This window comes from Salmo salar, chromosome ssa14, assembly GCF_905237065.1.
Source record: "Salmo salar chromosome ssa14, Ssal_v3.1, whole genome shotgun sequence".
Classification (NCBI taxonomy): Eukaryota; Metazoa; Chordata; class Actinopteri; order Salmoniformes; family Salmonidae; genus Salmo; species Salmo salar.
In genome coordinates this window covers 37,180,566-37,198,849 of record NC_059455.1, presented here as the reverse complement: position 1 = coordinate 37,198,849, position 18,284 = coordinate 37,180,566, and the positions used below count along the sequence as shown (strand labels likewise).

General features: G+C 43.2%; 1 protein-coding gene across 1 annotated transcript in view; it reads left to right on the top strand.

The window, feature by feature from the left end:
• Positions 1-606: 606 nt before the first annotated feature.
• The window catches only part of LOC106569499 (integrin alpha-6), a 36,795-nt gene continuing 19,117 nt past the window's right edge, over positions 607-18,284 (top strand). Inside the window, exons 1-6 of the mRNA XM_045694314.1 lie at positions 607-924; positions 12,342-12,463; positions 12,595-12,674; positions 12,760-13,021; positions 14,123-14,254; positions 15,151-15,364. Coding sequence (XP_045550270.1) covers positions 743-924; positions 12,342-12,463; positions 12,595-12,674; positions 12,760-13,021; positions 14,123-14,254; positions 15,151-15,364 — 992 coding nt within the window. The 5' untranslated portion in view covers positions 607-742. The remainder of the gene's footprint in view (positions 925-12,341; positions 12,464-12,594; positions 12,675-12,759; positions 13,022-14,122; positions 14,255-15,150; positions 15,365-18,284) is intronic.

Here is an 18,284-nt window from a genome sequence, read left to right as displayed (position 1 = left end):
CGACACCATCATTTTCAAGTTTCAAGTTTGATTTTCAAGTTTTAGGAATATAAATTGAACTTTCAACATTAATTTCCAATGCTATTCTACTTAATCAGGTCAAAACTGCTGAATGAGTCCAAAAACGTGCTGTGATTAATTTATTTTGATGATTTAACAGAAATCACCAAAACGGATTTGTCCTGCCTATTGTTAGTGATCATAGTTTGTCAGTGTCAAAGTAGCCTGTCATTTCGATCATGTGTACGGTAAAAAAAAAAAGGTAATGTTAAATGACGTAGAATTACATGAAATGCCTTTATAAAAGGTCACTTTTTCCCCAAACACTTACTACAAAAACATTTCCCCATGTGTGCAACTTCTGCTCTACTCTATGCCACTACAAAATGTGATGATATGCATACAATGCTCTATTATAAAGGTAAAAAGAATTAGCGATTGTGTTCTGGTACTTCTGTGCCCCCTAGGTCACCTCCCGATTGACAAATTAAGCACTGACAACACCTGAGGTAAGAGAACAGAGGAGGGACAGAGAGGTAGAGGGATAGTGGGGAGGTAGGAGGGGCGCGGCACAAGCTTCCAGGGGGCAACATCCTACCCAAAACCCAGAGAGAGCAAGCATGCTACATTCAGACATCACTTAACTGGAGCGTGAGTTATACCACAGATAAACCGGTGGAGTTACCGGGAGACATAACGTTGTTTATTTTCAATCACACAGAAATAAACTCTCCTTGCTGCCATGGGGGATAGATGGATACAATTCCTCTCATCTCTATCGCTTCTCTTTCTCCTGGAATGGACGCAAATATCATCTTTCAACCTGGACACAGAAAACGTCCTGATAATGAACGGAGAGCCCGGGAGCCTTTTCGGCTTCTCTCTCGCTATGCACCGGCAGTTAGATCCGGTGGATAAGATAATGTAAGTCTCCGTACTTTTAAAATAAATGTCAAAAATATATTTTGATTTGTTTTCCTTTGTTTTCCATTCCAGCTGTGGAACCAAACGTTTAACAGGTTACTGCTACTGTAGTCTACTTCACAGGGTCCAGGTTCTTTGCAAAAGTTTCTTGTCTCAACCTCATTCTTACCTTTAGTCAGGAAATATTTTAATGAGTTCACTCGAATTTAGTTGTCTAAATGTAGTTCAAGTTTCAGACTGGCATGTTTTTCTTACCGGTTCATTATTGGTGGGTTTTCACTGCCCTTTGCAGGTTCGTGCCTGTCTGTGAGCCCCTCCAATCTTACTGCAGTTCATGACTTAAAGGTAGACTCAGCGATATGACGTAGATGCAGAAAGTAAACAGAATAATGGGTCAATTTCCACAACAACTAAGGGCTTTGAAGTGGGAGGCTCAACTTGTCTGCTGTTTTGGTGCCCTGATGAAGACAGCTTGTCTGTCGAAAAGTTGGTTATTTGGTTATTAAATTATTGCATCTGAGCTCCTAGAGTGTGCGGCTCTCCTTTTCTTTTCCAAGTGTTCTAGTCCGCTAGGCAGCACCTCGCTATAAGAAGTGTGCGTTTCATTCGCCCTCAGATTGGTGCCCTGGCTACCACGCTGTGAACAGCGTGAAGCGAACCCGTGCACATGTGCAGATACTATGTGTGACTGTGAAGTCTTGCATCTCACTCATCATAATATGTCCTGGGCTGCTGCTCATTTTTTTTTTTACTTTTTTCTTAACTAGGCAAGTCAGTTAAGAACAAATTGTTATTTATAATGACTGCCTACCTCAGCCAAACCCTAACCCAGACCACGCTGGGCCAATTGAGCGCTGCACTATGGGACTCCCAATCACAGCCGGTTGTGATACAGCCTGGAATTGAACCAGGGCATGTAGTAATGCCTCTAGCACTGAGATGCAGTGCCTTAGACTGCTGCGCCACTCGGGAGCCAACGTCATGGCAATGTCATTTGGTGAAGTCTACCTTTACACCTAAAAAGTTACCTGATTCCAAAATGACATATTCCTCTGCTCTACAGAGATTTATAAACTGGGTGGTTCGAGCCCTGAATGCTGATTGGCTGACAGCCATGGTATATCAGACCGTATACCACGAGTTTGACAAAATCTGCTCTAATTACGTTGATAACCAGTTTATAATAGCAATAAGGCACCTCGGGGGTTTGTGATAATGGTGATATCACAAACGTTGCATCGTGCTTAAGAACAGCCCTTAGCCGTGGTATTTTGACCATATAAAACAAACGCTTGGGCCTTATTGCTTAATTCTACTAGCTCCGGATAGAAATGGCCCTTTGGGAGTTTCACTTAGCCACAGATCAGGGTACTTTATTTATGGAGGTACTCAACATCATATTATTATTTTTGTCCCTTCATGCGCACCATATGCTGTGTTTCTTCACTCCTCAAAGTAGAGTAAAGTGAACCTGTAGATACAGAGCTTGCCGTTGTCATTTGGGTCACATAAGGTAGGCTAAGGCAGCCTGGCCTCAGAGCCATACAAAACATGCTTTAAGTATTTTCTGAGCACCTCCAAGACATATGATACATTACTTACTAATGGTCTAGTTACTTTAGACAGAAATTAAATTAGACAGGTTGGTCGGGGAGGATGGCTGGGGACAGCTGTAGTATTTTATATAACCCAACCCCTAATCCTTATTCTAAACTTAACCCAATTCACCTAGCTAACCTGCTACGTAAGTTCCCCTAACCGCCAACGTAAATTCTCCCCGTAATTCTCCTTTGTTGATACAGCGCAACAAGCAACCCGTTCTCAGTGAAAGATGTACAATACTATACGTCCACCAAGATGTATCATAAGTTATGTCATCCAATTCATATGCTATTGTACGACTGGGTAAGATGCACGAAACTATACGTCCAATAATTTGTATGATATTGTACGACCGCTATTCCATTCATAATGTAACATAACGTAATGTAATATATCATACTGAATGAGAGTCACAGATTTACATACAGAATAATACAAATTGCCCTGAGACCACGTTGGCCAAGGGGGTGGCAGCAGCACCAGCAGCAGGGACTGTGTCATTTGTATCAGTCAGGGTCACAGTGGTGTTATGTTTAAACCATACACATACAGTACATTATTGTCAAAAACCTGTTTCGAGCTAAGGCTTTATATTTTTTCCAGACAGTCTAATTGATGTGAAAGAACACTTATTTTGTCCCAGTAAAAGTGTGCGTGTGCGTGTGCGTGTGCGCGTGTGTGTGTGTGTGAGAGAGAAATAAAAGTAGTGGTAACATTAATCTTGTGCCTAATTGAACCCTGCTCCTTCACAGTTAGCACAGTAGGAATGACTTAGCTGTTAACTATTCACTTAGGATCAGCTGTCTGCTCCGCAGACCCATTCTATACCATAATGTTATCCATGACTATACTGTTATGGACAAAGCGTCATTGGAATGAATTTGCCTTTAGAATAAATTCTCCCCTTTTAACTATGCCTGGAAGTCCGGTCTGTAACTTTCTGTAATGAGGAGCATTCTTAGTTCTGGCCTAAAATGTTATAAGTCAGGTCTATAACTTTCTGTAATGAGGAGCATTCTAAGTTCTGGCCTGAAATGTTATAAGTCAGGTCTTTCACTTTCTGTAATGAGGAGCATTACAGAATGGCACCACTCGGGAGGCCGCCAACTATGTTTTTTACCTACTGTCCCCATTTACGCTAATGTTAAATGTATCACATTTAGTACCAACCGAGTCCCAATGGCCACTACAGCGACATGTTTCTTTTCTTCACCCCAAAACCTTTTTTGTTGTTGTTGTTGCTGGGTCTTAGGAGGCTATAGATCTCCATATGCGTCATGATTGGCTGCCAAACTCTCTGCCCCACAGCTGACACACACACACACACACACACACACACACACACACACACACACACACACACACACACACACACACACACACACACACCTTTCGTTTCCTGGTCCAATGCTCTAACCGCTAGGCTACCTGTTGCCCTATAGTGTTTCCAGAGGCTACACTTCTTAGCTGCCTGCCTCAGGAGATCAGTATTACAGAAATTACTGTTTGTCCCGCTGGGGATGTGCTTTTTTAAATATTTGATTTATTTAACCTTTATTTACAGTTTTTTACAGTCACTTTGGCACTAATTCCGGAACCTTCTAGACACAAAACTCACAACCAATGATCAAAATGCAATTTTTTAAAAACTCTAACACTTTTTCCAATTGCTTGCATACAATACACATAAAGCTAAGATCATTTGTTCATTGAACTAAAATCATCTGTTCAAAATGACACAACTTAACATCAAAGTATTACCATTTCAAAATGCAATTCACACATTACATCTGAGATGACTGTCTATTCATTTCATTACAATGATCTAACTATCAATTGGTACAACTGCTCAAAATGATGAGTAACTGTTGCATTACACTTAATGCATAGTTTTATGGAAACTGACGAACAATATTCCAGATCATGAAAGTTTCAGGATAGCGAGATCCATTGACACTAATTACCGTGGAACATGAACCAATTGGACTACATTATCTATGGATGTAATATTTCATCATCATTCTTTATCAGACACTGTTTCTATGGTCCCTGTACCACTTTTCCAGACCATGTTTTCAGATTTGACATTACTGTACACTTTATTAGGTACACCTATCTAGTACTGGGTAGGACCCCCTTTTGCCTCCAAAACAGCCTGAATTATTCACGGTGTTGTACGTTAAGAGATGCCCTTCTGCACACCACTGTTTTAACAGCTGTTATTTGAGCATTTGTGGCCTTTCTGTTAGCTTGAACGAGTCTGGACATTCTCCTCTGACCTCTCTCATTAACAAGGTGTTTTTGCCCACAGAAATGCCGCTCACTGAATGTGTTTTGTTTATCGCACCATTCTCTGTAAACTCTAGAGACTGTAGTGCGTAAAAATCCCAGGAAGGCAGCTGTTTCTGAGATGCTGGAATCACCATGTGTGGCATCAACAATCATACCACGGTCAAAGTTGCTTAGATTATTCATCTTGCCTGTTCTAATGTTTGGTGGAACAACATCTAAAGCTCTCTACTCTACATACTCTATATATTGAGTTGCAGGCAGCCACATGATTCGCTGTTCGAATGTAACCTTCCTTGATGAGCTAAGTCAGGTCTGTAGAGCTGATGGCGTGACCTATGTCATTGTGTGCGATAATGTCAAGTTCCACCATGCTCAAATGGTGTAAGCATGGTTTCAGGCCCATCCACAATTTACCACATTTACATTTACATTTAAGTCATTTAGCAGACGCTCTTATCCAGAGCGACTTACAAATTGGTGCATTCACCTTATAATGTCCAGTGGAACAACCACTTTACAATAGTGCATCTAAATCTTTTAAGGGGGGGTTAGAAGGATTACTTTATCCTATCCCAGGTATTCCTTAAAGAGGTGGGGTTTCAGGTGTCTCCGGAAGGTGGTGATTGACTCCGCTGTCCTGGCGTCGTGAGGGAGCTTGTTCCACCATTGGGGTGCCAGAGCAGCGAACAGTTTTGACTGGGCTGAGCGGGAACTGTGCTTCCTCAGAGGTAGGGAGGCGAGCAGGCCAGAGGTGGATGAACGCAGTGCCCTTGTTTGGGTGTAGGGCCTGATCAGAGCCTGAAGGTACGGAGGTGCCGTTCCCCTCACAGCTCCGTAGGCAAGCACCATGGTACCCGGTACTTACCACCATACTCTCCTTTCCTTAACCCGATTGAGGAATTTTTCTCATACCTCATGGAGGTATGAGGTATATGATAGGCACCCTCACGAACAAGCCACCCTTCTCCAGGCCATGGATGACGCATGCAATGACAACACGGCAGACCAGTGTCAGCCTGGATTCACCATGCAATGAAAACACGGCAGACCAGTGTCAGCCTGGATTCACCATGCAATGACATCATGGCAGACCAGTGTCAGCCTGGATTCACCATGCAATGACAACACAGCAGACCAGTGTCAGCCTGGATTCACCATGCAATGAAAACACGGCAGACCAGTGTCAGCCTGGATTCACCATGCAATGACATCATGGCAGACCAGTGTCAGCCTGGATTCACCATGCAATGACAACACAGCAGACCAGTGTCAGCCTGGATTCACCATGCAATGACAACACAGCAGACCAGTGTCAGCCTGGATTCACCATGCAATGACAACACAGCAGACCAGTGTCAGCCTGGATTCACCATGCAATGACAACACAGCAGACCAGTGTCAGCCTGGATTCACCATGCAATGACAACACAGCAGACCAGTGTCAGCCTGGATTCACCATGCAATGACAACACAGCAGACCAGTGTCAGCCTGGATTCACCATGCCCGAAGATTATTCCCCAGATGTTTGGCTAATGAAAACATCCATTGTGATGTGGATGAGAACCTGTGGCCAAATCCACAAGACAGAGTTGATGGAAATATAGAAGTACAGTAATCAATCCTTTGTTTTGCTTTTTACAGTAAGCCAGGTGAGGAACACTGCAGTTGACCTTTAACGTTTTTTTCTTTTTTTTTTAGCTAATCATTTTAGCTTTGATTCAAAGAAACCTATATTGTGATTTTATTGTATTTCATCAATACATGTCATATTTTGTTCAATGATTCCACTGTGTCTGTAGTATTCTCTCTACTAGTCCTTTTACAGTGATGTATTTACGTGTAGTAGCATAATGAAACATGTATCACATATTTTATGATTGTACGAATAACTACACAGTGATACTATCGGTATCTTGTGTGTGGGTGATCTAAATGAATGTTCCTATGGTATTTCATGATAAATGAGTTATTTGAACCAATGATTCTGCAAGTGCAAGGTTTCTTTAAAGATATGAATGCACAATGCAATGTTTTGAACATTGGACAGCCTGTGTTACAAGTGATGACCGTTTTGTGTTTGGAGTTTTGAAAAATGACCACAAGGTTCTGAAATTAGTGCTAAAGTGATTGTAACTAGGCAAGTCAGTTAAGGTGTGTGTTCCCTGGAAGTGTTTCCTGCATCCAGGGTGTATGTGAAACGTGAATCATACACCTGTGCCACGCCCTACTGGCATGCCAAGATCCGCCAACCTGACTCATTTACAATCCCATGCCCTACAGGTGTGTGTTTGCGTAAGTGTGTTTTAGATACCTGCAGGCAAGGGAGGAACTGGCTTGCAAGGTGTGTGTGTCTCATGTACATGCTGATGTGTGAGGGATCTGGAGCGCATGTGTATATGTTACGTTCCAAAGTCGGTCAGAACTGCAGAGAGTTGGCTCTGCTCTATGTATGAGAGAGAGAGAGAGTTACTGAAAGAATGAGAGAGAGTTACTGAAAGAATGAGAGTGAGAGAGAGAGAGTTACTGAAAGAATGAGAGAGTTACTGAAAGAACGAGAGAGTTACTGAAAGAATGAGAGTTACTGAAAGAACTAGAGAGAGTTACTGAAAGAATGAGAGAGAGTTACTGAAAGAATGAGAGAGAGTTACTGAAAGAATGAGAGAGAGAGAGAGAGAGAGGGGAGGTGAGTGAAAGCATATGACAAAGAGACTGAGAGATTGTATGTGTGTGTGTTATATATGTGTGTGTGTGTGTGTGTGTGTGTGTGTGTGTGTGTGTGCGTGTGCGTGTGTGTGTGTGAGAGAGAATCTATTCCACCATGTTCTACAGACAGAGGTCTAGTGTGTAGAGCTGTGAGGTTCCTATGTCCAGCACTCTTTGATCTCTCAGATCCTAGATACTGTAGATATGTTTTAGCAGTAGAGTTAGAGTTCAAAGGTTAGTTCAGAGTCATGGCGCTAGCTGAATGTCTCTATATGTTTACTATGATAAATACACACCTTCTACCCCAACCACACCTCTCCCTGCCTCTGCCCCTCTTTCTCCTCTGCAGGCTGATCCTGGTTAGCCAACATCAAAGGAGTGGAAGAGGGATGTCTGAAGGAATGCTAAGGACATAAATAACCTTTACAACTGGGCACCAAACACACACACAGTCTGTCAGTCTCCCATAGACAGACCTGGGCTGTTTAAACTAGGTACCAAATGGAAGAAAATTAACTGAAACATTGAGGGACTACCTGAACTTGTCCAATAAGAAACACTTATTTTATTATTTTATGCACATTGTTATGCTACGGTGTACAGTAATGAATATAACCCTGGGTTCCTATCAGTCCTGACAACAGACCATAGGGTTGGAGCGTAGAGAACTTGGCACTAAGAAGGCATAGTTCAGGATTTCATAGATCAGGATTTCATAGTTCAGGATTTCATGAGGGTTCTGTAAAGTGTTCTGGAATCCATTTGGAACTGAAATGTGCTGACAGTTCTGTTGATGTTTATCCAATGTTGCTTAATAACAAGCTGCGGTGGTGCATAAAGGCAGTGAGCTGTTTATCAGTAGAATACACACACTCCCTGTCTCCCTCTCTCACTCCCTGTCTCCCTGTCTCCCTCTCCCTGTCTCCCTCTCACACTCCCTGTCTCCCTCTCACACTCCTTGTCTCCCTCTCACACTCCCTGTCTCCCTCTCACACTCCCTGTCTCCCTCTCTCACACTCCCTGTCTCCCTCTCTCCACACTCCCTGTCTCCCTCTCTCACACTCCCTGTCTCCCTCTCTCACACTCCCTGTCTCCCTCTCTCACTCCCTGTCTCCGTCTCACACTCCCTGTCTCCCTCTCTCACTCCCTGTTTCCCTCTCTCACACTCCCTGTCTCCCTCTCTCACACTCCCTGTCTCCCTCTCTCACACTCCCTGTCTCCCTCTCTCACACTCCCTGTCTCCGTCTCACACTCCCTGTCTCCCTCTCTCACTCCCTGTCTCCGTCTCACACTCCCTGTCTCCCTCTCTCACTCCCTGTCTCCCTCTCACACTCCCTGTTTCCCTCTCTCACACTCCCTGTTTCCCTCTTTCACACTCCCTGTCTCCCTCTCACGTTCCCTGTCTCCCTCTCTCACTCCCTGTCTCCATCTCTCACACTCCCTGTCTCCCTCTCTCACATTCCCTGTCTCCCTCTCTCACACTCCCTGTCTCCGTCTCACACTCCCTGTCTCCCTCTCTCACTCCCTGTCTCCCTCTCACACTCCCTGTCTCCCTCTCTCACACTCCCTGTCTCCGTCTCCCTCTCCCTGTCTCCCTCTCACACTCCCTGTCTCCATCTCTCACTCCCTGTCTCCATCTCTCACTCCCTGTCTCCATCTCTCACACTCCCTGTCTCCATCTCTCTCACTCCCTGTCTCCCTCTCTCACTCCCTGTCTCCCTCTCTCACTCACTCCCTGTCTCCCTCTCTCACTCACTCCCTGTCTCCATCTCTCACACTCCCTGTCTCCATCTCTCACACCCTGTCTCCCTCTCTCACTCCCTGTCTCCCTCTCTCACTCCCTGTCTCCCTCTCTCACTCCCTGTCTCCATCTCTCACACTCCCTGTCTCCATCTCTCACACTCCCTGTCTCCATCTCTCACACTCCTTGTCTCCATCTCTCACACTCCTTGTCTCCCTCTCACACTCCTTGTCTCCCTCTCACACTCCTTGTCTCCCTCTCACACTCCTTGTCTCCCTCTCTCACTCCCTGTCTCCCTCTCTCACTCCCTGTCTCCCTCTCTCACTCCCTGTCTCCCTCTCACATTCCCTGTCTCCCTCTCTCACTCCCTGTCTCCCTCTCACATTCCCTGTCTCCCTCTGACACTCCCTGTCTCCATCTCTCACACTCCCTGTTTCCCTCTCTCACACTCCCTGTGTTTTAATGACCAGTGGCAGGCTACTGGGTAATGGGTAAATGAACAGTTGAGACCATGTACACATAAAATATTGTTTCATATACTGTGTAAGTGGGTAATTGCATTCTAGTTATGTACTGTATATAGTTATACAGTATCACCATGATGTACGGTTTTGGTGTTTCCTGTTGACTGTCCCTTTAATCTTACTAGACCTCTGTAGTCTAAGGAGAATGTACCAGTTTCTGCTCTCCACTGATTCAGGATCAGATATTTTGTCATCTCCTGTTTTAGGTTTTAAGGAGGGTTTTCTGATCATAGACTACAGTAGGGGCATGACTTAGGCGATACCTCTTCTTTCCGCCTATTCTCCTGACTTCCTGTTAATGTATGTTCACGTGCGTGTGTCAGTGGAGGCTGCTGAGGGGAGGACATAATAATGTCTGGAACAGAGCGAATGGAATGGCATCAAACACCTGGAAACCCTGTGTTGATGTATTTGATACCATTCCACTCATTCCGCTCCAGCCATTACCACGAGCCCGTCCTCCCCAGTTAAGGGCACCAACCTCCTGTGGCGTGTACATGTATGTATGGCAGGGGGCAACACGAAGGATCCTCATTGTTCGGAGATCAGTGTGAAAGCAGTCATTTGATTACCTGGGCTCAGGTAATCACCCAGGCACAGACATACTCACACACAGACACACACCCTGCCTAGTTACGTAAACTGTTGAGTTGAGTTTTGGCCACATTAGATTTTCTTTTAGACTATTCAGCGAAATGTCCCAAAAAATATAAGAAATTATGTGGTGTAACAGCAACTTTATACTATACTAACACTAATGAATCAGTATGTGAACTTTATACTATACTAACACTAATGAATCAGTATGTGAACTTTATTCTATTCTAACACTAATGAATCAGTATGTGAACGTTATACTATACTAACACTAATGAATCAGTATGTGAACGTTTGTCACGCCCTGACCAGGTGAACTCGGGTATTTTGGTCAAGGTGTGTCATGTTGGGTATTTTTCCTTGGTTTGTTTTCTATGTTTGCGTTATAGCCTTGTGTTGGCTCTATGTGGGTTATTTCTATGTTGGGTTCTGTCGATTCCCAATCAGAGACAGCTGTCGCTAGTTGTCTCTGATTGGGATCACATTTAAGTTCCTTTTTCCCCCACGCTGTTTGTGGGGTGTTGTCTCTTTGTGTTTGAGCAAGTTAACGTATCGGCCTTGTCTTGGTTTTGTGTACGTGTTTATTTCAGTGTAAAGAATAAACATGTGTTCGCTCCCAGCTGCGTTTTGGTCCGCTTCCTCATCACCCGACGACGATCGTTACAACGTTATACTATACTAACACTAATGAATCAGTATGTGAACGTTATACTATACTAACACTAATGAATCAGTATGTGAACGTTATACTATACTAACACTAATGAATCAGTATGTGAACTTTATACTATACTAACACTAATGAATCAGTATGTGAACGTTATACTATACTAACACTAATGAATCAGTATGTGAACTTTACTAAAGGAGCACCATTGTGAGAAGTGGCAGAGCGATGCTCCATGCCCTCCAGACCCACAGTGCACCTACCCAACTCTTTTTGCCTTACACAAAATTTGGTGATGCAGAAACGAGAGACCTTTTTATGAAAATCTGGGAATATTTTGCCATGTAAATATTTCTGGTTGATCTCAGGGAATGTAAAACAGTTAGGAAGGGAAACTGTTAAAACAGTTTCAGTAAAGTAGCAGCAAATATGTTGAATGAGCAACTGATAAACATAGACGCTTCAGACTTTTGACGACATTACCTAATATCTTACATCTTCATCAGAACGACACATTTCACTTCACCTATCTGGTGATAATAACAAATAAAACATGTAAACACACTTTTTGTAAGTAGGTAGGCCTACTGTCCTCTTCAAGTTAAGCTGGAACAAAGACTATGGATATTCTGACAAGATAAATGTCTCTCCACCCTATCAATGTACCCTGAGCTACATATGGCTATAGCGGTCCGATAATACAGGACTAGTAAAGGCCCAGTGCACTACTTTTGTGAAAAAACATTTTCGGACAAAAAATGTTTTGCCGGCGCTACAGACGGCTATATCAGTCCGTTAATACAGGACTAGTAAAAACCCCTTCGCACTACCTTTTGTAAAAAAAAACAAGAAAAATAATGAGATAAAAAATATGTTTATTACTATAAAAACATTTATTCTGATTTTTCAGGGGGTGCAGCACCCTCAGCACCCTCAGCACCCCTACATTCCGCTGCTATGTCCTCTAGTCTGTGGTTCCAAAAAATAAACCCTGTGTGTGTGTGTGTGTGTGTGTGTGTGTGTGTGTGTGTGTGTGTGTGTGTGTGTGTGTGTGTGTGTGTGTGTGTGTGTGTGTGTGTGTGTGTGTGTGTGTGTGTGTAAACTGGAGGTCAGACAAGGACATGGAGCGCTATTTTAGATGTGTGTCTGTGTCTATCATCCATGTTGTAATATTGCTGGTTGGTGCTATGTGGGCCAAACTTCTGTTTGTGTTTGTGTGTGTGTCTGTGTGTCTCATGTGTGCGTGTTTGTTTCCTGTATCCAAACATGGCGTTGTGGTGTTTGTTACAGGTTGCTGGTTGGTGCTCCAAGGGCCAAAGCTCTGAAAGGTCAGAAGTCAAAGGTCACAGGAGGACTCTACAACTGTGACACCACTTCCTCCAGCTGTAACCGCGTGGAGTTTGACAACAATGGTGAGCTCACCTCTGAACACATGAACACACACTTCTTTTCTGTCTTCATCTGTCTGCGCAGATCCTTCCAAGGAAATCGTCTGTTGGCAGAATCATTTAATTAAGATTTTATGATGATTTTGTGTGTGTAGAGAACCTGAATACTGAGAGCAAGGAGAACCAGTGGATGGGTGTAACAGTGAACAGCCAGGGACCAGGAGGAAAGATTGTGGTAAGTATGTGCGCACTTTCAAACTGATTGGCCATTGACTTGACTGACAGCTCCATTAACCAATCCCTCTCCTCTCTCTCTCCAGACGTGTGCCCACCGCTACCAGCTGCGTCTGTTTGTGAACACGCCCCAGGAGTCTCGTGATATCACAGGAAGGTGTTACGTGCTGAGCCAGGACCTGACAATCAATGCCCGGTCTGATGAGGACGGAGGGAACTGGAGGTTCTGTGAGGGGCGGGCACGCGGGCATGAGAGGTTTGGCTCATGCCAACAGGGTCTGTCTGCCACCTTCACTAGGGACTATGAATACCTAGTGTTTGGAGCTCCTGGAGCATATGACTGGAAAGGTAGGGGTGTGGAGTGTGACTGTGTATTCCTGGATTCAAAACCCTAGACAAGATCAGATAGCTTTCAGGGTTTCAAGTTGCATTTGTCACATGCACAAGTAAAGTGAAATTCTTAACTTGCAAACCCTACCCAACAGCGCAGTATTCACAGGCATGTCACCCTTGATACAAGTCAGTATTGGACGTCCGTCCATGTCTGAGGACATTGGGAGATGATGTGGAAACCGGCCACTAGGGGCAACAGTGAGCACTGTTACCTTCAAGTAGGGTTAGGGGTCAGGGTAAGGTTAGAGGATAAGGTCAGGGTTATGTCTGGGTCAGGTATTAGAGGTAGGGTTAGGGTGAGGGGTCAGAGGTTAGGCTTAGGCAGATTAGCATAGTCCGCATGGGCCCTTCCTCTCTCAATCATGCTCAAATGAATTAACCACAGTGACCTCTGCTGGAAGCAAAACGACAATGATAAAATGTAGAATTTTGATTAGGGTCACATCAACATGTACGTTACTTTTTTACTTTTATTTTCAGCTCATGATTCATATATTGTATTTATCACGTGTTATTTATTACGTGGTATTTATTTATTACATGTTATTTATTTATTATGTGTTATTTATTATGTGTTATTTATTTATTACATATTATTTATTTATTATGTGTTATTTATTATGTGTTATTTATTTATTACGTGTTATTTATTTATTATGTGTTATTTATTTATTACGTATTATTTATTTATTGTGTGTTATTTATTTATCACGTGTTATTTATTACGTGTTATTTATTATGTGTTATTTATTACGTGTTATTTATTTATTACGTGTTATTTATTTATTACGTGTTATTTATTTATTGTGTGCTATGTATTTATCAAAAGCTTTTCCATTTATTATACGCTTGTGTTGAGATTTCTGTCCTCATCTTCTCATCTCCATCCACCTTTCTTCACTTTGCTATTCCTCATTCTCCTCTCATTTATTCTTCTCCTTTTCCCTCCCTCCCTCCCTCCCTCCCTCCCTCCCTCCCTCCCTCCCTCCCTCCCTCCCTCCCTCCCTCCCTCCCTCCCTCCCTCCCTCCCTCCCTCCCTCCCTCCCTCCCCCCCAGGTATGGTGAGAGTAGAGCATAAGAACAGCACTCTGTTGGAGATGCGTTCGTATAAAGACGGGCCCTATGAGGTGGGCGATGAGAACCAGTTAAACCCAGACCTGGTCCCTGTGCCCAGTAACAGCTACCTGGGTAGGTACCCCTGCTTTCTTTCATCCCTCATCCCTCTCTCGCTCCCTCCTCGATGTGTGCTCTTCATGACCAGTGTGTCCAGCTCCAGCGTGAACCGTTTCTGTACAAGTCACTTCCTCCCCAGGTTGCTATGGAGACTGATGTGACAGCCAATAGCTACTTAGAAATGTAAGATTACCTGCGTGATTACATCTTGCTCTCCAGAGCTAATAATATCACTCCGTGCCCTAGTCATCATCATGCACAGTGGAACACTGTGCTCGTCATGAGCATCGACCTGAGCTAGATGTGGTGCAGATGATCAGAGCTATAACTCACATCCACTTCCAACCAACTGGGCTTGAATAGATCTATATGATGGAGAAATCAGTGAATCTGTACAGCGCCTAGCTTTGGTCAATCCGAATGCAACATATTGGTGTCATCAGTCGTATTGGGAATGGGTTGGTGTGATGCCAAGTCCAGGTGCTGTTTGTTAGTGTTTCTGTTTGGTTTGGTCCCTTCTTGTTGTGTCATGCATGGTCAGCACAACATTATTTTGAACGTTATCTTTTATTGCTTGTCCATCTACATCTACAGCCACAGTTAGTCACTGGCTGCGTTTACACAGGCAGCACAATTCTGATCTTTTCTTCATAAATTCATCTTTTGACCAATCAGATCAGCTCTGAAAAAGAGCTGATGTGACAAGTTCTGATGTGAAAGACAAACTAGTGGGAAAAAGATCCGAATCGGGCTGCCTGTGTAAACTCAGCCAGTGTTCCATCCATATCTGTGACCGTGCAGTGCATCAAACATTTAGTAAAGCATCATCTCACCTGAAACATGTCTGTATTTATGTGGACATAGATTGACTGACGGATTGATTGATTGGTGAATTATCTCTCTCCTATCAGGCTTTTCTCTGGACTCAGGGAAGGCCATCACTAAGAAGGGTCAGCTGACAGTGGTTGCAGGGGCTCCGAGAGCCCATCACAGCGGAGAGGTGGTGTTGCTAAAGAAGGAGTCCGATGAGTCCTCCATGCTGTCACCAGAGTACATCCTGGAAGGGGAGGGGTTAGCCTCATCGTTCGGCTACGACCTCGCTGTGGTGGATCTCACCGGAGACGGGTATGAGAAGACAAGACCATGATACTATTTCCAGGGCCGAGGCTTAGGGGGCCTAGTCCGCCCTACTGTACCTCCTTGCCTGTCCAAATAACATATTGAATATTGATCATTTATTTGACCGAGACTCTCGCCGACAGAAAGAAACTTCAATCTCAGATAAAGCATCCGAGCGAGCGAAACAGAGCCCCTCTGTCTCAGTATGTGTAGAAGAGTATGGCATGTCATACTTTTTCTGACCAGACAGATTCAGATACATGGGCTACATATAGTAAGACAGAGGGGCGCTGTTTTGCTCACTAGGATGCTTTCTCCGGTGAGAGAGTTTCAGCAGAGAGGAAGAGGTGAAGTGAGAGGGCTCACTCTTGCCAAAATCTGTCCAGAATAAGCCCAATGCGTTTCTGTGGGCATAATATGCAGACCTAGGTTTGGCGCCTGCCTTCCCGCCTTTGGGACAACAACTCCCATTGTTACGGCGGAAACATGAGCATCTTGTTATTATATACAGATCTTTGGTTTCAGACTCTTGCGAATTTAAAAGGAAAGTTGGCAGGGTACACAGTGCACTGTTAGGTTAATGACTTCCCCTTAACCTGTTGGGGATCTAATCCCAGTATTGGGATTTATTGTCAAGAGACCATGGCGGGAAATTCAAAACTGCAAGAATCTAATAATTTCAATTTCTCAAACAATCAACTATTTTTCACCATTTGAAAGATAAACATCTACTAAATCCAACCACATTGTCCGATTTCAAAGAGGCTTTACGGCGAAAGCATAAAGTTAGGTTATGTTAGGAGAGTACATTGAAAATAGCTGTGTGTAATGTTTTGTCAATTCAAAGTCACCAAAAGCAGATAACCAGCAAAAATTATGCACTAACCTTTGACAATCTTCCTCAGATGACACTCCTATGACATTATGTTATACAATACATGCATTTGTTGTTCCATCAAGTTCATATTTATATCCAAAAACAGCATTTTACAGTAGCGGTGAAATTCAGAATTTCTTTCCCCTCAAATGCTTCCGGTGAATCAACGTTACAATTTACAAAATTACTATTCGAAAACATTGGTAAATTATAATATTGTCATTCAAAGAATTATAGTTTAACATTTCGTAAATGCTACTGCATTGCCAGATTTCAAAATAACTTTACTGGGAAATCACACTTTGCAATAAACGGGGTGCTAAGCTAAGAACAATAGGCTAGGCTATACAGGTTAGCACCATCTTGTAACCATCTAATATCAATAATACTATTGTTAATAATCCCTTACCTTTGATTATCTTCATCCATTGGCACTTCCAGGAATCCCAGGTCCACAACAAATGTGGTTTCTTTCGACAAAGTTCATAATTTATGTCCAAATAACTCCAAGTTGTTCCATGTCGTTAGCGCTTCGGTAGGCTACTCAAAAGTAGGGCGGGGGGGGGGGAAGTCACGACGAAAAGTAAAAAAAATAATCTATTTAAGTTCGTTCAAACATGTCAAACGTTGTTTAGCATCAATCTTTAGGACCATTTTTAACGTGAAACATCAGTAATGTTTCAACCCGACCTCTCCTGTGTCTTGAAAAACGTTTTTGAAAAATGTCTCGCCTCACATGAACTCACATGAACGCGCAGGTGCGCGCAATAATGAAGTGAAGACATCCCAGGGACGTCAACTTCTCTTCCTTGTCATCCGGTCTCTGTTCATCATAGACGCTTCAAACAACTTTATAAAGATCGTTGACATCTAGTGGAAGCCGTAGGAAGTGCGAAATTAATCCTTTGTCACTGTCTGATCTATTAGCAATGACTTGAAAAATAGTACAGCCACAAAATTCTCATTTCCTGGTTGTAATTTTCTCAGGTTTTTGCCTGCCAAATGAGTTTTGTTATACTTACAGACACCATTGAAACAGTTTTAGAAAATTCAGAGTGTTTTCTATCCAACTCTGTTAATAATATGCATATCCTAGCTTCTGAGTTGGTGTAGGAGGCAGTTAAAAATCGGCACATATTTTTTTTTAATTCTCAATACTGCCCCCTATCCCCAACAGATTTATATAATTACTACGGTCTAAGTAAAAACATTCAAAATACTTCACCAGAGAGCATGACTTAGCCACAGAGGCTAAGCCACAGAGGCTTGTTTTTAAAAATAGCTGTGGATTGTTTGTGTAAGGCAATTCTTATTTGGGAATCCTGCTATTTGGGCATTGTGAATGGCAATATATCTAGCCGATTGAGTTGCGGCTGTCAGTGAAAATCATCTCAAATCTGTCTTAGATAATGTGTCTTGAGTATAATCAAAACATTTGCTACGAGGAGGAGAAGGGTGTGTGGCAACGATATGGCGAGTCTCTCTCCAGAATTCACTCAGCGGTCTCCCGCCAATTCTTGAGCATTCATTGTTTCATTATGTGAATTATTTTCCCTTTGATTGTTTATTTCTTATAAATTCCCCATGACATATGTCACCAGTACGCCTATTAAATGTACCGTTAATTCCCCCATCATTTGGTTACATGAATTTCTGTTAATGCATATATTAATTACAGTCATTTACTGTTTTCATTCTCAGAGAGGAAACGTAGGATAGTGCCCATTTGGCAATGTCTGATTTCTGATTTGGCTGGTATTGCGGTAATACGGTCACCGCAACAGCCCTAGGTCAGCACATGCTCGGAGTACACGTCCTGGTAATCCATCTGGCCCTGCGGCCTTGTGAATGTTAACCTGTTTAAATGTCTTACTTACATCGGCTACGGAGAAATGATCACACAGTCGTTCGGAACAGCTGGTGCTCTCATGCATGCTTCAGGGTTGCTTGCCTCGAGTCGCGGATAGAAGTCATTTAGCTTGTCTTGTATGCTCGTGTCACTGGGCAGCTCGCAGCTGGGCTTCCCTTTGTACATAAAAACATAAAACA